We start from the raw sequence: 21519 nt of genomic DNA, 5'->3' as shown, positions 1-21519 counted from the left end.
CATCTCATTTGGAAACCAAGGACCCAGAATCTGGAGGAAGAATGGAGAGACACACGATGCCAGATGCTTGAGGTCCAGTGTGAAGTTCCCACAGTCTGTGTTGATTTGGGGAGCCATGTCATCTGCTGGTGTTGGTCCACTGTGCTTCATTAAGTCCAGGGTCAATGCAGCTGTCTACCAGGAGATTTTGGAGCACTTCATGCTTCCTTCCACAAACGAGCTTTATGGGGATGCTGACTTCATTTTCCAGCAGGACTTGGCACCTGCCCACACTGCCAAAAGTACCAAAACCTGGTTCAGTGCCCATAGGATTACTGTGCTTGATTGGCCATCAAACACGCCTGACCTGAACCCCATCGAGAATCTATGGGGGATTGCCAAGAGAAAGATGAGAGACATGAGGCTGAGCAATGCAGAAGAGCTGAAGCCTGCTATTGAGAGCCAGTGTGGTGTAGTGGCTAAGAGCGGTAGACTCGTAATCTGGGGAACCGGGTTCGCGTCTCCGCTCCTCCACATGCAGCTGTTGGGTGACCTTGGGCTAGTCACACTTCTTTGAAGTCTCTTAGCTCCACCCACCTCACAGGGTGTCTGTTGTGGGGGAGGAAGGGAAAGGAGATTGTTAGCCGCTTTGAGACTCCTTTGGGTAGTGATAAAGCAGGATATCAAATCCAAACTCTTCTTCTTCATCATCCTGGTCTTCCATAACACCTCAGCAGTACCACAGGCTGATAGCTGCCTTTTATAATAGCACTCTTAGTTTGTAATGCACCACAAATATTAATAGGCTTTATACCCAAGTAATATGCCTACATTAGGAGCATTATTGCAAACTTTAAAACACACCCACACACATACCTTTAATACATAAATTAAACACCAGATATTTGGGCTGAACCAATGTGGCCACTTCCTGCTTGCAGTATGTTTTAGTTTTAATGATGCTTTTAACTGTATGCTTTTGTAACTGTTTGTTTTCCGATATTCCAGGATCACTACCTAACTGATGAAGAACAGTCTACAAATAAAGTTTAGTTATGGGCTAAAACCACCTTCTCCAACCGGGTCGAGGGGATATTAGTCATTAGCTTGTAGTTACTAATTGACCTTATTCTATCCTGTGTCATGTGAAATGTCAATAAAGGAGTGACTTCTTGGCCCTTTTCCTGTTTGTTTGGTAGCATCCAGACGAGAAGAGGCTTGAAGGGCTTTCCAAGCAACTGGATTGGGACGTTCGCAGTATTCAGCGCTGGTTTCGACAGAGACGCAATCAGGAAAAGCCAAGCACTCTGAGAAGATTCTGCGAAAGCTTGTAAGGAACTGTTCCCGCCTCCCTCCTTTCCCTTTTGGGTCTGTGCAATCTGGATTCTTTGTTTTGCTCCACTGTTTATTGTTTATTTTTGTCCCAAAGTCAAGGATAGGTTCCCTCCCCCCTTGCTTCTCACAGTACAGCATCACTTCATAACTGCAGCGAATGTGGATTGCAAAATCATTTCAAACACAGCTGAGAAAATCAGGTGTAATTTCTAACTCTGTAAAGGAACCAGGATATAAGGAGAACAGATTTGTCATTTAGCTGGTTCCCTGCGTCCAAACTCAGTGCTAGCTATTGTACAAGGCTGGCTCTGCAGCTAATGAGGTGACCTGGGATACATCTTAGCAGAACCTACTTAATAGAGTGATTCGTCTCCCTTACACCAATTGTGGTAAAATTGGAGACCTATGGGCCAAATTTAGTTAAACCATGACTGCCACCCAGCTACCTGCTTTAGCTGTATTTTCTTAGCAGCTATAAGCAGCCAGACTCTTTGGAGTGAGAAAATAGTTGAAAACAACTTGTTTCCTGCTGCCTCCACCTAGGATGCTATCCTGGCTTGTGATTTTTAGCCTTTGCCAGCCAAGAGCATGTTGTCAGTTGTGGGGTAGGGATGTAAAATGGCCTATCATTACTTTGCTCTAGTTTCATTTATCTGGCAGGTCTCCTGGCTGCTGACCATTGGGTAGACTGTTACCCGTGCTTAGTTACCATAGTAGCCCCATTATTAATACGTTGGGGAACGGATCAAATCCAGCTCTGGAAATGAAAATGGAAATATATAAAACGATTTGCCCTATGCATCAAGCAAGCTCCTTAAGAAAGGTATTCTTTCATTTTACCTAAAAATCTCAGGAGCCCATCTCCTTGCACTCAGATTTGTCAGCTGAATTCCTATTGCTTTACAAAAACTCTTAATTAAATTCCCATGCTAGCAGGTTTAATCAGGGCAGAATGAGCACTTAGATCTAATATTTTAAGCAGATTTTGTTTTAAGTGAACCTGCCATGCCTCCAGACAACATAGGATTGGGACACTGCTGCTGAGTAGAAAGGTGGCTGAGCCAGCAGCAGTCATTTTTGCTGGTGAACTGGGGTGCTCTTATGCTACATTTGGGGGGGGTGGAGAAGGGGCTGGACCATCAGTACCACCATTAGGGGTGGCACAAGTCTAAATAGAAGGAGGGAGAGGGCAAATGAAGTCCACCTCAGGGCCTCTTCCAACTCGACATTCCCTTCTCCACCCCAACAGGGCGAGGTTCCATCAACTGCTCAATGGAGAGGGGCCTAATGCGTTTTTAATGTGTTAGTATTGTTTGCTGTAATTTCATTCTACGCAGCGGTTGCTAGCTTGTAAGCTACCACAGAAGGATTTGTATCCTGAAAGGGAGGATATGAATATGTGCAATAAATGTTGAAGGTAAGGGAATGGTGATTTCAAACCAGTTTGTTTGTTTTTTTAGAATTTCAGGTATTAAGAAAATTATTATAAATTATCTCATCAGATAGAAAAGCAGGTAATATACAACTCAGTTTAGGCAGTATCCAATGCAGTAGTTGGATAGAGAAATAAGATGAGGTTTGTGAAGCGCCTAAAGAACTATCCAATATATAATTTATAAAACCAAGGTTCATAAAACGTGCAGGAGCATAAAGTGCCACTCGAGCCAAGCCCTCACCTCTTAGATTATTCCGAGGTTACTGAAGGTGCCTTTAAGTTGCTGTGATCTTGGCCTTGTAGGGAAAAGCTGCCTCTTCAGTTGAACACAGTTTCTAATTCAGGGCTTTTGTAATATTGATGTCCTCTGTTGTTGCTTCCTGCTTAGTGACCTGTAAGACAACGAATGAAAGTGCACTGTGGCACTTAAAAAACAACAACCCAAAAAACTTTGATTTGCGAGTAACAGAATACGAAGAAATCGACCATATAATTTTGAAAAGAAATTGGAAGTTTTGAGTCAGAATTTTATTTTTGCCACATGTTTATGAACTAACTTGCCTTTTTCATAACGTGTAGCTGGGCTTCTGAAAATTGGAGCCCCGGCGCATTGAAACTTACTATCCAGAGACCTGTGTTAGTTCCAAATGTGCAACCTTTTTAAAAAAAGAAAGAAAGAAAGAACGAAGCAGCATTAGAATGCTCTTTTGAGAACACCTGGGATGAGAATTGTTATCATGGTTTTGTGTCTTCAGTGTTGTGGCTTCTACCAGATACTGCATTTTGCATATTTATAAACACAATGCACCTTCCTGCGTACATCGTGTCTTATACTACAATTCTTTTGTCAACGGGTTGGCCAGTTTGGTAGCAGCAGCCTGCAAATCATTCACTCCTGTTTTAGTCATCACCACAATAACCCCGAGAGAGGTTAGACCAGGCATCCCCAAACTGCGGCCCTCCAGATGTTTTGGCCTACAACTCCCATGATCCCTAGCTAACAGGACCAGTGGTCGGGGAAGATGGGAATTGTAGTCCAAAACATCTGGAGGGCCGAAGTTTGGGGGTGCCTGGGTTAGACTGAGCTTTGAAAAGACTTTGTGCTTTGAGGCTAAGCAGGAATTTGCACCTGGGTTCAGTCTATAGTTTTCCTGCTCAGTGTTTCTAGCCCAAAACAGTCTATGGATATAATCTGGAGGCAAAATTGCTGGGGAATAGCCATACTACATGTTAGTTGATTGCGGAGTAGGCCCCCGAGAGACTGATGGTACTTATGAAAAGTTGATGTCTTGGCCCCTGTTCCCCAAACTTTATATAGAATTTGATGGGCCGCAAAGCTGATTTTGCAATAAGCTCAAGATGCCAGGGAAGAAAATGCTCTTTCATTTGCTTTCCCATCTCATCTTTCAATACTATATAGCAGGCACGTCCAACTTCCAAGAGACTGCGATCTACTCCCACTATAAAAAAAACTGGCAGTGATCTACCCATTGGATTGACCAGAGTTGAGCTTTTTGGTGGGGAGGATGAGCCAAAATTGTTGAGCTTTGGGGGGGGGGGGAATGAACCAAAGTTGGTGGATTTGGGGGGGCGGGCCACGAAAGGCCAGGGACACCCCACGATCAACCTGTTGGGACATCCCTGCTATATAGAATAGAAGAATGTGGTAGGGGGAATTGCCTTGATGAATCCCTGGAGTGTTCCACACTAAACAGAACAGCCAGATCCTAATGAGGGCACTTGGAGGAAATGGCTGCTTTTCCCCTTCTCTGCACTAAAGAGGTAAACACGGCTGCTAAATGTTTAAGCAGGCGACAAAGCATGAACCATTCCTCCCATACGTTTCACTGCTCCCTTGAACGTCTTTTCAATAATTAACTTGTACTCGACGTGGCCTTGTTTTCGAAAGCTTCTTTCACCTCCCTGATAGCTGTTGTGGCTCTGAAGACGCCGCTTTTCAGTTTTAGAGAATAATCCTTCAAAAGTGTGTTATACACAGCGAGCTAATTGCACGTGTTACTTGCTAAGGGGATCTTACAACTGTGAGGCTAAGGTCTGGAAACATCTCTTTTACCAACTAGTTTCTGGGTTTTGGGGGAGGGTTTGTTACTGGGCCCCAGGTAAAAGGTGCGGGGAAGATGAGAAATTCCATTCATGCAAGTCCAGTGGCATATAGTTCCTTGTGAACAAGTGCCCACAGAAGATGAAAAAGGTGAGGACATACACTGCCAGCAGCTTGCTGCAGGTGTTGTCCTTACCTTACATTTTTTTACCTTGCAGGTGATGTCCCTTTATCTTGCAATACACAAAAAAACATTTCTTGTGTCTTCTGGAAGCTGCTCTGTCCTCTTATCTGAGCTAACACTTCTTTATGAAACGGAGTGTGTGAAGCAGGTAACAGCTTGTCACCACTGCATACCCATTAACATTTTCTGGGATTTTGTCTTAGAGAAGATTACGGAGATTAAAACTATTTTAACATGTCTATATATTTCCTACCCTTTTTTTTTTTTTGGAAGAAGCTGTCTGATTATGATGTTTGTCTTCTCTGATAAAACAATAGCCTCTTTTGTGGGCTGAACAGGTTTATTTGCTTTCATTCCTGTTCTCCTCCTCCCTCTGCCAACTTGGCACAGAATGTGGCTTTGTTACAGCCCTTATCGAAAATTAACAGACCCAAATACACTATTCCTCCCTCACAACAACCACTGTATTAGAAGCACATATCAAGATGGAAAGTCACTTGCTTATCCCATTAGTCTCTCCGCTGTGGCAGAGGCAAATTATCTGATGATTATTCTGCTTCTCTTGCATGAATGACATGCCAAACGTGCTCCTGGGAAGAGAGGACCTGCAAAGCAAAGGAAGCAATTTGCAGGCTTCATTTAGGTTTCTCTAAAAAAACAACACCAACCTACTAGAGTTTTGTCCCTTTATAAAGCGACTCCTAAACTTTATATAATGATTTGACTAAGCTTTAAGATTACTTAAAACTTGATGACTTCAGTTTATTCTCTAATATTCAGAGGAGAATGTGCTGCTTTTGGTATCCCACAAAACAAGGCATTTCTGGGGCAGGACTGGACTGGCGTAGGACTTGCTATATCCTGAGCAAGCCCTGCAGTTGGCACGGTCTAATCTGGGGCTCTTTGCTGCACTGTCCCAGGAGTGGGCAGCTGTTTTGGACACCTGAATGGGGGTGGGGGGGCTATTCTTTGTTCCTACAATATTCTCTGGAAGATCACTTGACGGGGAGGGGGGTATTTCTGGAAGTGGGAGAAAAATCTACCGTTCATTTCAGCTGCAGGAAATACTTTGAAGTTTAAATGGGAGCTGTGACGTATTATATATGGTGTGCAGTAATAGCTCTGTCACTTATTTGAGAAGCGCGAAGCATATCTAAGACTATTCCTTGGAGCCCTGTGCTTTCCTAAAAGGTATGTCCTCTTGCCTTATCTCCTTTGCCATCCTCCTACTCCAAACCTTGATGAACTGAGATGCCATGTGGCTTCAGGCAGAAAAATTTCTTAGTTTTGCCACATTCCCTGGGAACATTTCCGTGGGAACATATGGAAAGAGATTAGTCACCTTCTTACAGGCCTCCTATCTATATCCTGCTTTTTGTTGTTGGATCAATGGTTTTTGTTCTATAGGTGTGTGGCTCTTAAAGTGGTTTATTCGACATGTTGGGCTTTTCTCTTTTTTTACATGAATGTAAATTCTATTTACTTAATAATGCCAACTGCTTTGGCTGCCTTCTATTTCTTTAGCAGTCGCACTATACTTTTCTAATATTTTGTTGCATGTTTTTATGTTTTAAGCCTCATGATGACTAGTGGGTTAGTCATTGATATGTGTTAGTGGCACCAATGAAACAATATAAGTTGGCGAGTTGAAGACCAGAACACCTTCAAAAACAACCCTCCTGAACATGTTCCATAAGAGAATGCAGATATTCAGCTTCTAGCATTGTAAAATCTTCATAAAGATAAAGACGGTGATAAAGAGAGTGAGATTCATCCAACTAACCCCATTAGCAGAAGCCCTGCACAAGGACTTGCAACGGGTATTTCCCCCCCTCCTTCACCCATGCACCCCCAAAAAAATTGGCCCGAGGGGGGTTGGGAGAATCCCCAGAATGTCTCATGAGTTTTAGAATGCATCTGATGTTTTATCATGTTTTTAATATTCTGTTGGCAGCTGCCCAGAGTGGCAAGATGGGTGGGGTATAAATAATAATAATAATAATAATAATAATAATAATAATAATAATAATAATACCATCATGCAGGGAGGAGAGGGTGGATTGTTCCATCTGGCAAACATCAAAGCTTCTGCAGGCAGTCTGATTGGAAAGAGTGTGATTTTTGAATCCCACCCAAAATATTTCTTTAATAAGATTATTGTCTAGTATAAACGTGCTCATAGGCAACACTTTTCACAAGCATACTTGAAACACGCTTTGCAGCCACAGTGTGCACTGAGTAAAGAACACATCCCATCCAAGTGTTAGAAAGGACAGGGATGATTTATAAGTAGCTTAAACATTTCACTGCTACCGGAGAAAGAAAAAAACCAAAGGGCCAACAGATCTCTCCACTTCAGCCTTGGCTTCAGAAATTCCCAATTCTGTGCTGTTGCTCCTTATGCCCATTAAAGCTCCCTGCCCCCAAGGCAGCTGCATATCGGATCCTGCCATAAACATGCAATGCTGACTTGGACCATCAGTTTCATCCTTGATGGTCTCAATCTGTTCAGTTTCGGCTGAACATCCATCCACCTATAAGAACTTTTTTGTTTCTCTTTGCTTAGTGAAATCTCTCCCTGATCCTGTCGACAGTGTTGACGAGGAATTGCTCAGAGCAAATCGCACACTTACAAAATTCATCTGATTATCCGTTTGGCTATCTTTATTCCGTGGGTTTCTGCCGAGTCCCCTAGAAAAGGAAGTAGTTGTGTCCTCCTCCCATTCCCACCCCCATAAAAAGTACACAGCTGCTCCCCATGCCTTCCAAAAGGCAATTCTTTATGGTTAAATGGTGGAGGAAAGCGCACAGCATTTAGTCATACAAAAGGTATAAAACATGGTTGATTAGCAAATAACCATAATGTTGACAAGTTAGATATTTTACTAACATTTTGTGGCTCACCTATCTACTTTATTAAATTTATTTAACTAATTTATATACTATTACTACATTTAGCTGCTTATCAGTTAAAAGTATTCAAAGTCACCCACCAAGTGATTAAATAATAATAATCAGAACAATAATCCCATTAAAAATAAAGCTAGATGGTAAGTGTAAAAACTGAAAGGACATGAACTGAATCCAATGCTATTTCGCTAGAAAAAGAAGTGCCGGAACTCACCATAAACACCTCCCTCATTCTCTTAGAATGGCAATGGTGCCCACCTGTGAGGTGCCGGAACTGAGTTCCAGCTGGGAAAAAAAGCCCTGACTGAATCCAATTTAATCCCCTGGCAGAAGCTATAATTATCCAGTTGGTGATCTTGCACTCACAGAAATGCTTTTGATCCAGTGGACACCTCTGGAAACAGCAGAGGATTAGTGATTGCCATTTCACTCTTTGCCATGCCATTTTCCACCTTATTTTTGGAGAGACTTATAACTCTCTGGAGCTAATTTTGGGGGAGGGGGAAATTGACCAAAGTCCAAAGTTGAGCAGCAGTCCTTAGATAACCTGTTAGTCCATCCATTTTCTTTTAAAAAATCTGCTTTCTGAATTGAGAATTGTACTGTAATTTAAATGCTGCATTTTGCAGACATGGCTGAGTCGTGGCAAAGTGGTGCTTCCTTGCTGAGCACTTTTCCTGCATTTCCTCCAGATGATCAAGCTCCATTAGCGTTTGCAAAGCCCTTCCTAGAAATACCCTCTTAGGAAAGAATTGCATTGAACTGACCTTGATTGAACAGGTGGCCAGAATAATTAGGCAGCTGGGAACAGCTGGAGAGGGGTTCATGAAATTTTATTTTTTAAGAAACATGTTTGTTCAACTGTGTGTTTCTGGCCTACTTATCCAGCCGTACTATATTATTGATGGCCACATACAGCTACAGAAATGTAGTGTATTGTGTTGTATCTCTTCTTCCTCCTCCCCCAACCCTTGGGTTTTTGGCCTCACTAAAATTTCCTCCGATGATCTCAGAGATGCATGGTGAGCATGTTGGCTGAGGATAACGCTGGTCTCAAGTGATGCTGTTACTATTAAATATTAAAGCTACTGTTTAAATCCTCAGCCAAGAAGAAAACTGGAAGCCAGTCAAGTCTCCAACCATATAATTCAATAGAAAGATTTTGCTTTGCATAAGTTACCTGCTACTTTGCATATTTTAACAAGAGTCTTCCTTTTGCAGTGGTGCATCTCCCTGTTCTTTTTAAAATATATATATAAAGTGTTACTGATTTTCATGGTAGTACATAAAGTCTCAAATGCAACACAACCATCAACAAACAACGCAGGTCTGCTGAGTAAACATAGCAATACAATATTTGAGTCCTACAATCTTCATGGCAATCATTGTTCAGGACAACACCACATACCGTAGTTGTGTGGGCCACTCCACGAGTATTAACATAACTCCACGAGTATTAACATAACTAATAAATGAGAATCATATTGTATTAAACAGATCTCATTTCGCCCTATCTTGGCCAGCTCTCCTGTTTTGGGTCAGATGTTTGGACAAGGCAATGTTCCAAATTTGATTGTACCTTCCACATTTTGTGGGAGTCGTTTCTCCTTTCTACTATGTAAATGAGCTGCAGCCAATAACAGTGCAAGCAAAACTTGGTTTGATCCCTTGATTGCTCTCCCTCTTGTTTGATAAAAGAGCTAATATCTAAGTGGAATTGCTGATTGGTAAAGCTATTTATCTCTGAGAATACCTCCTTCTGAAACATTTGAACGAGAGGAGCGCTCCACCACAGCAATCTTCTTTTGCCACATCTTCACCAAAAGAGAGGAGGAACATTCTTTGCCTAGATATGAGAGCTTACAGGAGTCCAATGTCAACACAATGTTAATTTTAGGATAGCTTTCTGTACTCACAGAAATGGTATACAGAGGAGGGTTTGACCAGACTTTCCCCCACTGTTCATAAGATGGTTTCCCCATACTTTCCTAATACCCTCCGATGTACCCACGGTCTGCTCTGTTAAACTCATGCAAATAGAATAAGTGAAACCCTTATGTTGGGAGTGAAGCAGTAGCACAATAGCGTTTGTAAACCATTAGAGAACAGATCCCCTCCTCTCTTCAGCTAATGCACATCATCGCCTGTGTTATTTGAAACATTTTAGTTTTGCATCCTTCAGTTTATCCCTTTATAATACTACGCAGTCACAGGCTGCCCCCTGTGGATGAAATCTTCGATATTGCAAATCCCTTTGATATTGCAGCCTTCAAAGTGTTTATACTTACTGTTGAGCAGAATTTTGGATGGTCCAAAGTGCGGTAAAATGCGGGCTGGACAATGCTACCATTCAGTGGATTTGTAACTGGCTTACTGACCAAACCCAAAGGGTGTTCATTAATGGCTCCTCATCCTGGAGAGTAGTGACTAGTGGGGTGCCACAGTGTTCTGTCTTGGGCCCAGTCTTATTCAACATCTTTATCAATGACTTGGATGATGGGCTTGAGGGCACCCTGAGCAAGTTTGCAGATGACACCAAATTGGGAGGGCTGGCTAATACCCCAGAGGACAGGATCACACTTCAAAATGACCTTAACAGATTAGACAACTGGGCCAAAGCAAACAAGTTGAATTTTAACAAGGAGAAATGTAAAGTACTACACTTGGGCAAAAAAAATGAAAGGCACCAATACAGGATGGGAGACACTTGGCTTGAGAGCAGTACATGTGAAAAGGATCTAGGAGTCTTGGTAGACCACAAACTTGACATGAGTCAGCAGTGTGATGTAGCAGCTAAAAAAGCCAATGCAATTCTGGGCTGCATCAATAGGAGTATAACATCTAGATCAAGGGAAGTAATAGTACCACTGTATTCTGCTCTAGTCAGACCTCACCTGGAGTACTGTGTCCAGTTCTGGGCACCCCAGTTCAAGAAGGATACAGACAAGCTGGAACGTGTCCAGAAGAGGGCAACCAAAATGGTCAAAGGCCTGGAAACGATGCCTTATGAGGAACGGCTTAAGGAGCTGGGTATGTTTAGCCTGGAGAAGAGAAGGTTAAGGGGTGATATGATAGCCATGTTCAAATATATAAAAGGATGTCATATAGAGGAGGGAGAAAGGTTGTTTTCTGCTGCTCCAGAGAAGCGGACACAGAGCAATTGATTCAAACTACAAGAAAGACAATTCCACCTAAACATTAGGAAGAACTTCCTGACAGTAAGAGCTGTTCGACAGTGGAATTTGCTCCCAAGGAGTGTGGTGGAGTCTTCTTCTTTGGAGGTCTTTAAGCAGAGGCTTGACAGGCATATGTCAAGAATGCTTTGATGGTGTTTCCTGCTTGGCAGGGGGTTGGACTGGATGGCCCTCGTGGTCTCTTCCAACTCTATGATTCTATGATTCTATGAAATGGGAATTATTGATAGTGCGTCTTCTCTTCCATATCAGTAGGTTCATTTTGAGAAATGGTTGTTCACCTTACGAATGGCTGGCCAGCAAAGGTATGATAATGGGAGTGCCTGAACAGCAGAGGCTGGGGGCAGTGTTTTGATTTGTACCCATGATATATCATTATAGGGTGAATTAAATGTTTTGGCTGAAGAGCCTCATAGTGCAGTTTCAAATTTTTGGCATTCCTAGATCTCCCCTGACTTGTGGCCTGTAAAGAGTGCTGTTGCAAATCCTGATCTTCTCACCCATTGTGATGAATTTGTCCAATACTCCCTGCCATTAAATAAACCACTTGTAAGCGATCGAGGCAAAGTGGGGCTATAACAGACCCTCTAAGTGTCCCTATTTTCCAGGGGCAGTCCTGGTTTTACAGAAGCTGTCCCGGTTCCTTAGGACATCCCTGTTTTCATCGGATAAATGTTGGAGGGTATGCTATAAAAGGAAGAATAGTTTCGGTAGAATGGACATCTTTATGGCCGCATTTCTTCCCAACCATGCCAGGTTTCATTTGTTCCAGCTATTTAGGAAAATAGCTCACCATAATTGTGCTTCTACAGCCACATCCTAAAAGCTTCTATAACATGAATGATCAAACCAAAAGTGTCTTTCCCTTGCATGCATCATAAGGGCAATATGAGCAATTTTGAGTAGTTGATCCCTACACCAGCCATGCTGTGAAATTTGTCTAGTTCAGGTTTCAGTCTAGTTCAGTTTTAATGCCTGGCTCAGGTTACCTAACATCAATAGCGCGTATTCCACAAAAAGATAAATTTTGTGCTTCCTTCCTTGTCTTTGATGTAAGACTGGTTGTAGGAAGGAGCTCACAAAAGCTGTGTTGGTCCAGTAGAACAAAATTCAAAAACCAGAGAAAGCGGAAGACATTTTTGAGACCAATTCATAAAGTAGTGAGCAGGCCTTCCAAGTCCTTTTGGCTGGATATTAAGCAAAACAACCAGGTGAGTGAGGTGTAAAAAAACTGGGCATCATGGAAAAGTCTCAGCCATTTGAAATGGTTGTCTTAAGATTGAATGTATGAGATATTGAGCAAACGTGATCAGATTAGATCATTGTTGTTGTTGTTTAGTCGTTTAGTCGTGTCCGACTCTTCGTGACCCCATGGACCATAGCACGCCAGGCACTCCTGTCTTGCACTGCCTCCCGCAGTTTGGTCAAACTCATGTTCGTAGCTTCGAGAACACTGTCCAACCATCTCGTCCTCTGTCGTCCCCTTCTCCTAGTGCCCTCAATCTTTCCCAACATCAGGGTCTTTTCCAGGGAGTCTTCTCTTCTCATGAGGTGGCCAAAGTATTGGAGCCTCAGCTTCACGATCTGTCCTTCCAGTGAGCACTCAAGGCTGATTTCCTTCAGAATGGATAGGTTTGATCTTCTTGCAGTCCATGGGACTCTCAAGAGTCTCCTCCAGCACCATAATTCAAAAGCATCAGCCTTCTTTATGGTCCAGCTCTCACTTCCCTACATCACTACTGGGAAAACAATAGCTTTAACTATACGGACCTTTGTCGGCAAGGTGACGTCTCTGCTTTTTAAGATGCTGTCTAGGTTTGTCATTGCTTTTTCCCCGAGAAGCAGGCGTCTTTTAATTTCGTGACTGCTGTCACATCTGCAGTAATCAAGGAGCCCAAGAAAGTAAAATCTCTCACTGCTTCCATTTCTTCCCCTTCTATTTGCCAGGAGGTGATTAGATCATATTTAAGTGCAAAAACAGATTCTCACATTTCTTGAAAGTTTAGAGGCCAGCAATTAAACTCGGGTGTGTCTGAGAGGCAGGGAAGGGAAGATCTCCCAGGTGGGGAGAAGAAAGGAAAGCTCCCCCTGTATGGGAAAGGATTAAGATCTACCTCTGACAGAGGGCTTTATATATATTTTTCCTCCTTCCTTCCTTCCTTCCTCCTCTTCCTTCCTTTTTATTTAGATTAGTTTGGTTTTTAATGCATTGTATGTTGAAAAGTTTCAATAAAACATATATCCAAAAAATGTATTTTAAGGTTAAAAAAAAGCCCTTGATACTTTTTTTTTTATAAAAAACCCCCTTCTTATGAAATTACCCCCCCTTACAGAGAGTTAACTTCAGTTATTGATGAGAACCCCAATTAGCAAGAGTTCTAATCATACAGGCCAATATTATTTTGAAAAGAAAAGCATTTTTGCATTGGTTAAAAGCCCTGGACATTGCACCTTCTTGCTGATTTAAATGCTCAAGCAATCATGCAAAAATTATTCCTCCCACCCCTCAGCTGACAGCATCTCTGAGAGTGGGAGAATATAGATTGCATGGGAAGAAAGTTTAAGAATCCCTCCCATAAATGTGGTTGTTCACCCACCTTTGCATGCATGTTCTGATGAAATTTGGAGTGTGGGAGTATTTAGATTGCATGGGAAGAAAGAGATCTTAAGTATTTGCTTAAGAGGTTGTGTGGGAAGCAAGACTCCTGGCGTTTGGACTTCCTGTTTTGCAGTGAACCTGGCAAATCTCCGGTGCCCCGGAGGGGTCCCAGGCGGAGATTAATGGGGGGTAAGGGGCATGTCTCCCCTAACCTTTAGAGGGTATCAAAACAGCACAACCCATGGTCATCTGTTAATGCCTTTGTGTTGGGGTGTGTGTGGAAATCCTCGTCTTCCAGATGAAAAGGTGAGGACACTGGACTCATTGGCTCTGTCCAAGGACAGCCCCAGCAAGCTACCATGACAAGCTGTGGAATACCCTTGAATTTGAACATAATTGGCAAGTGAAGAGGCGCCCCCCCCCCCCGATCCTGATATCCTGATTTATGGTGGAGGAGAAAACATTGGAAAAAATGAAAGGCGCTGATTTATGCTTTTCTTGAATGGTGGAAGGAGGAGAGGCAATATTTTAAGTCATGTTTTTTGGGGGGAATCTGTGTTATCTACCTTTCCCTAAAAGCAATGGAATGCAAAGTTTTGGGGGAGAGTGGACTTTAAAGATACCTCTTCGCAATGGATTATTATTTTTTATACTAAGGACTTTACCTGAAAGAAGATGGAGAGTAACAACCTTGAGGGAATTTTGAGGGATTTTGACCACCCCTTGGAACTTCATATTATGAAATAAAAATAGTACAGAAGAAAGATTGGTAACAACTGGATTGACTATTAAGCACTCAGAAGAGAATAAACTGTGGAGTTGGATGTAATGGAACTGAGGGTCAGCAGGATGGACTGCAGGAAGATTAATTAGTTTTGGGAGGAGGAGGATGGAGAGGAGATATGGATTTTGTTGAGATTACACCAGCCCACCTCCTTGAAGCTTGAAGTTGGAAATAAGAATAGTGAAAGGGACAGGATGGACCACAGTGTGTATATCATCTTGATGGCTTCTGAGACTTTCAGACAAAAAAATAAGAGATAATGGATTGTGTTTATTTATTAATGAGCTGGTTGTATGTAAAACTGAAGATTAAATTTGGCGAAATGTGAAGGGTGGGTGACGCTGGGAGATTGGCAGCATTTTCACCCTCTGAGGCTAAGTTGTTGATTACTGGGGCCACATGTCAAGACAGCAATGCTCAAGGCCATGTTAATGAGAAATGTGTGTATGTTGTCTGGGAGGAAGCAAGATCTGTTTTTCTCAGGCAAAGTATTACTCAAGTGGAATCAGAAGGAAATGTTTGAAAATTGATGAAAGACTATTGTAGATAGCTAAAAGAGGATTTACTCTACTTGTCTATTTTGAGGACAGGTTATAACAATGTATAAAAGCCATAGCAGAAATTGGTAATTGAACAGGTGACGTGTAGAGGTGAAGGGATAGGGATGAGTGTATTTTGAATTATAGTTGGAAAAGTTATTTTATTGGGAGCGGCAAAGGAGGAAGGAAAATAGAGGGGACATCTGGGGTGGGTGGGAAATCCACTTTTAAATTTGTATTGAATTTGTATTAGCTTGGTGACAATTCGTTAAAAATTATGGAATGTCAATAAAAATAACTGGCAAAAAAGAAGAAGACTCCTGGCGTTGGAAGCACTAGCTGTAGAGAGAGGGTTTGGGGGGCAGGCTGCCTGTTTGTTTTTCCTAAAGTAGATGGTATCATAATGAAGGCATGATTGTTCAAGTTGTGTTGCTCCGGCATGCTGCCCCATGTGTTTAGCAATCCTTTGTCTCCTTTTTTTTTTTTTTGCATTTTATACATTGGCTTCCGCACAGCAGACTTCACCAGTGCGTCCAATCTGCTGTGACAAAGGTGATGTGATCCTGAGAATGCCATGGGCTGAGAGTTCTTTTGCTTTGCTTTGCTTTGATGTGGATGATCCCACTCACAACCCACTGAGATAATCACATGGGTATATGTAATCCTATGACAGTTACAAAATCTTTATCAGATTTGGCTGCTTTGTTTGTTTCCCTTTCTGGCCAACTATGGAAATTGTAAGTAACTGCAGAAGTTAGAACTTGTAATTTAAAATGTCATTTGTGCTTGCAGTTCTGGTCTCTAAAGCCATTTGGAGATAAGCCAACTGACTTCTTTTTGTTCTTCGCATTTTGCAATATGTAATTTTAAAGCTTTTTCACATTGTTGGTTTCGGAACATTTTGAATCCTGTCCTGAATCATGCAGAGAGGGCAAAAATAGAAATCGGGACAAGCAGTTTATAGCATTTTAGGTGATACAATGCATCTTAGCCTGCATGCTTTAAATTCATAATTGAAGGAGAAGAGCTTCTTTAATATTATCCTTCCATTGTTTTGAGAAGATCGTTGCCGTCACAGATCTTGTTACATTGACATTATTAGTGATAATCAGTATTAATATGGGCTTATTTTAAAAGACTGCACTGTTCTTTGGCAATCTCTGCTTAAGTCTGCAGCTGGTATGAGCCATGTGAACAGGTGTGAACTCACCTGCCTGCCATCCAGATGGTTGCGGAGCCCCAAGCTCCTTAGCCTCAGGAAATGAGCCCTTTCTGACTAGGGACGAAGCATTCACCACTTGGTGAATTTATTTTGTTCATTGCATTTCCTCCCACAGGAGTCCAGGACTATCAGTTCTGGATATAGCAAATCACCAACCGATTAAAACGGTAGAAAACAACACCAGCAGAGCAAAGGAAGAGAAGAACTGCTGGCCATTCAGCCTCAGTCACTCTCCCTGAAACTCCTAGTCAAAAACACATGGTTGTTTGATGTAAAAACAATGACAATGTGGAGGGAAAATGCAAAAGGGGTGCCATCGTGGAGAAACTCTTCCACCACCTACTGGCTGCAGCACAAACAAGTGCCTTCCATCCACCGTACATCTCAAGGTGCTAGTTGTCAGGTATTGGAGAAGGAGCCCTTTAAGTATTTGGGGGCCCCAAAGTCATTCAGGTCTCCAAATAACAATAGCAACACCTTATATCAGGAATTCAGTGTTTTACGAGAGGTGCCATATGATTCCACTTTGCCACCCCAGTTAATAATTGGGTGGTCACATTTTAAAAAAAAATTTATTCCATTTATATTCCATTTTTCCTCCAAGGAGCTCAGGGTGGAGTGAACACTTCTCCACCTCCTTGCTTTATCCTCACAAGAACCCTGCAAGGTAGGATAGGCAGAGAGACTGCAACTGGCCCAAGGTCACCCCCTGGCCCAGACTCCACCCCCTGTGTGGAGATTCAAACTCAGATCTCTCAGGTCCTGGTCCAAGGACTCAGCTATACAGCTGCAAATAAAACATTTTAAGTTCAATATACAATGTGACGCTAGGTGGGGATGGTACGCCTTATGGAAAATTCAGAGTATTTTTTTAAACGCTTTTAAAAAAAGCATTTTCAGAATGGTTTTTATATGTGTCTGGATTCCACCCAACACTCTGACCCCTACACCATGCAATCATATGAAAATACGATTAAGTAATTACCAGGTACTGCTATACCACTTTCTATCCTAATTTGCGAGACTTGACGATAATGAAGCTGAAAGCTGTCCATTGAACACAAGGGCTATACACAACCGCTATTACAAGCCTTCGTACATTAGAGAGACCACACTTAGACAGCAGGCACAGTGGGCTGGATCAAGATTAAGTTATTTGATAATTTGGCCCTGCCAAAATCAGTGACTGTTATGAGTAACTTAAGTCTGACTCCCACTCAGCAAGCCAAGAACTCTGGACATTCTCAAGAAATATTTCTAAAATTCTATTCGCAGTGCATTGGAAGGGCAGAAGCAACACTGAACATGACCACCCTCAACAAGCTTAAGGCTGAAAAACTGAAACCAGATATGAAGCTACCTCTACAAACTGAGGGTGGTTTAAGAAATAAAGCTAATTGTGACAATCAAATTTCAAAGTTACGTTACGTTAAATAATGCCATATAATCTAAGTATGTCTCCTGGCTAACAGATGCCTTCCAGAACTATGTCAATTAGAATTTGTGAACAGAAAGGAACAGTTGGACACCGTCAGTGCAGATACTGATTAAAACACTGAACTAATTTTTTGCTTGCATCCTAAATTGTAATGACAAGCTCTAATCTGCCCATCGTACTTTTTCTTAAGCAGAGAATGCCTTTGAACAATCATATGGTTACCAGCTCTTCAACTGTGGGGATCCAAGTAGTTTATATGCAACTGTAGCAAATAGCAACGAAATTAGTGTTGACACATACTCATTGGACAGTAAGAAAGCTAGGTAGATCAACAGCAGCTGCAACCTCCAGGCCATTTTCAAGGGTAACCTTACATACTGAGCTAGACGAACCAACATGCTGACTCAGTATACAGTAGCTTCCTATGTTTCCATGCAGTAATCCATTAAATGGTTGTCTGTGCTCCTCTACAGTCTGTTGTCTGTGCAGTTCATACCTTTTGACTCTGAAATGTTTACACTGTTTGACAAAACTGGTCTCCCACTGGTATAAATGCTTCTAGGGTACTTTACAGTCCATTATTAGAGGTTACTTGTCCCCCTGAAACAGTAAGCTTTACTGAGATATTTAGAATCCATTGTTGGGTAACTCTTCATTTTCCCAGTGCATTTGTGTTTCACCTATGGTATTGAGCAGAGTTTGAAATTCCCCAGGCAGCAGGCACATTTTGCACCTGGCTATCAGTTACTTGCGGTCAAGCGAAGATGCCTGGGCACCAGAATGGCGCTTCACATCTCCACCATCTGGAGGTGCAGGCCTTGGGACCTTTGGATCTTGACTGTTTTCACACACTAGCAACGCATCCTGTAGAATTCTGCACAATCAGAATGAATTTCAGGAATCAAAAAGTCGTATTGAATAATATGACTTTCAAGCCGTCTGGTCCAAAAATGGCAACTACCGTGTTTCTCCAAAAATAAGCCATACCCTGGAAATAAGCCATACCCCGGAAATAAGCCATAGTGATAGGCAGTTTAACCGTGTAGGTTAAAATGTACCATACTTAATATAAAAAAAAATAAGACATCCCCTGAAAATAAGCCACCATGGGTTTTTTGAGGAAAAATAAATATAAGACGGTGTCTTATTTTTGGAGAAACACGGTAGGCATTCCGTTTTGCTGACTATAACCCTGGTTTAAGGAGCCATTAAGGAGCCTAGGTTGTATATCTGAGTTTCTAACATAGCTATTGAGGTAGTCACACTTTAACATAAATGGAAATCATGATTCTTTTATATGCACTGTCTGTATACAACCCATGTATGCAGCCTGTGTCTCAGTGATGTACACTTTTACTGAGCCAAACTTAACTACCGTGGGGATTATTTTGATCTGTTTGCATTTAGCTGGGGGGGGGGAGCAACCTGAGTTTAATTTGCTTGGCTTCATCTGGCTCTCAGATACAGTATATATTTAATTGTTTGGCTGTGATGGGTGAATTAAACTTTTGATCAGATTCCAGTTCTGGCCCAAATATTGATTTATAGATGTGTGACACATAAAATACAATTTTTAGGGGGCATTTATGAGCTCTCCTATAAGCAGGTTCTCAGGGCAACCTAAGCAAGGTTAACAAGATAAATATATTTTACTTTATTTGCAGGTGGAGATTTACATTTTACCTTTATATATTCACCTATGGAGCCAGACTCTTGAAAAAGGTAAGGCCCATTTGAATAATGAAATTAGTGTTAATGTCCCATTGTGCTTCTTTTGTGTGTCTTCCTGAATCTCCTTTGATAACGGCTTCGCTGAATTAGTCCACATTGTTGTTGTTGTTGTTGTTGTTGTTGTTGTTGTTGTTGTTAGTCCAGGTGCTTCTTGAACGTGCAGAAGCTTTTTAGGCACTCATGACACACTCCTGAAAGGCTCTTGCTATTTGTGTTTGGGCTATGAAGTCAAGCCAAATGTGTGACCTGAACTTGAAAGGCCAACCTGTTTTAGCTAAAGCACACCTGTATGGGTTATGGAAGAGCTAATAGGCTTATAAACACTTCAGAGTCTGTGAGCAGAGGTAGAGGCAGTTCTATAGAGACTGAGAAAGGATCTTTTAGGGCAGGCATCCCCAAACTGCGGCCCTCCAGATGTTTTGGCCTACAACTCCCATGATCCCTAGCTAACAGGACCAGTGGTTGGGGAAGATGGGAATTGTAGTCCAAAACATCTGAAGGGCCGAAGTTTGGGGATGCCTGTTCTAGGAGGTGAACCACAGCCTCTTCATATCATGACACAAGATAAGGTGATTTAGAAATACATTGCAGACAATAGCTGGAGAGAATTGTAATGTGTGCAAGCTGCTGCTAACTCTTCTTTATAATGTGGATGAAGAGCTTCCCTTTATGTGCTTTGCTCCATTTTTTTTTGGGGGGGGGGGTTGTCCAGAGAACTTGGATGGGATAGTCACATGTGACAATCACGTCCGCATAGATTTAATAGCTAAGCCACAACTGGCCGTCAAACATAAAAAACATTTGCAAACCTTAGAAAATAAGTGTGGGGTTTGGGTGGATTGGCTTGTTTCTGAGCATGCAGCACTCACTACTTTATTTGGGAAGTATGAAAAGCTTACAATGTATTGCTCAGTCTGGCATGCTTGCGACTGGACCTAATGGTCAGGGGTCCCTTTACCTTTATGGATCCCTGTATATTCCCCTGCATATTCAAAATAAATGGGAAAACCAGCTCTTGTTCATCCTTTGCCTGTAGTCAGCCATCAGGTTGCTCCTTTGGTAACTTATATGGTTCTCTCTCTCTCTCTCTCTCTCTCTGCCTGTGTGTGTGTGTGTGTGTAAGATTCAGGAACCGTTATTTTCAGGATTGAAGCAATCTGGGAAAGGATGGCATTTATTTAAAGAGCAGATTTTGTCTTGTTCAGAGGACGTAAGCGAAACATGAACAGTTTAGCTTTCAGAATTTCTGAATTTCAGTGCTGCAGATGTTTTTCTATAAGCTTTATTGTTTCTAGACATATATAGCAGGCTGAAGATATTAAGATTAATTTTTCCACACACTGAACGCACTGACTGTAACTTGCCCATATTTCACAGCTGTGGAATTAAACAAGGAGCATGATACACAAACATGATTATGCTGTTATGTTACCACTCTGGATCCCTGTCAGTATCCCATGCTATCAGAGATTTTGTGAACAGGTGTTGATTCAGAGTAGCATTTGGCAAGATCGCCCACCCTGTGCAATCTGCTGGATCATTGTTTGACCGAATTAATTGTGACGCTAAGCTTTGCATACTTGTACATTTGCCCCATTGCCAGTGGAAGGCACTCCACACCGCTGTGCCTCTAGAATTAGTAGTAGATCCAGACGTATCCCCAGGCTATTTCTTCAGAGGGAACAGGTAGAACCCTACCAATCTTGTCTAGGGAACCACGCACTAAGAGTGCCTTAGCCTTATCTGGATTAAGCTTCCTTATAAATCATATAACAGTCCTGTCTGTACTTTTAATTGGGTGTCATCAAATTAGTATGATAGGTACAGTACACGATATGTTCGGCAGTTACCTAGATCTTATCTTTGTACACCATGTTCTCTCCAGCCCACTTTTTCTGATGCTGCTCTCAAATACTCCATTTGGCAGTTATAGAAGATATCCTAGATGGATAATTTCTCTAATTATGCTGGCTTCTAGGAGAACCTTAAGCCATGAGTTTCCTAGGAGCCAACACAGGCAGGGAGAATACCGGTAATTGCCTAGGTCATCTTGTCCCAGCAGAAGGAAGACAGCAGAAGGAAATGATTATGAGGATTATGAATCAAC

The 21519-nt window shown here is 42.0% G+C and overlaps 1 protein-coding gene across 1 annotated transcript in view; it reads left to right on the top strand.

The window, feature by feature from the left end:
• The window catches only part of CERS6 (ceramide synthase 6), an 83702-nt gene that overhangs the window by 23712 nt on the left and 38471 nt on the right, over positions 1-21519 (top strand). Inside the window, exons 3-4 of the mRNA XM_035133156.3 lie at positions 1179-1309; positions 19346-19403. Of these exons, the coding sequence (XP_034989047.1) occupies positions 1179-1309; positions 19346-19403 (189 nt within the window). The remainder of the gene's footprint in view (positions 1-1178; positions 1310-19345; positions 19404-21519) is intronic.

The sequence above is a fragment of the Zootoca vivipara genome, chromosome 1 (genome assembly GCF_965207765.1).
Source record: "Zootoca vivipara chromosome 1, rZooViv2.hap1.1, whole genome shotgun sequence".
Taxonomy (NCBI): Eukaryota; Metazoa; Chordata; class Lepidosauria; order Squamata; family Lacertidae; genus Zootoca; species Zootoca vivipara.
This window is presented reverse-complemented; position numbering and strand designations above follow the sequence as displayed.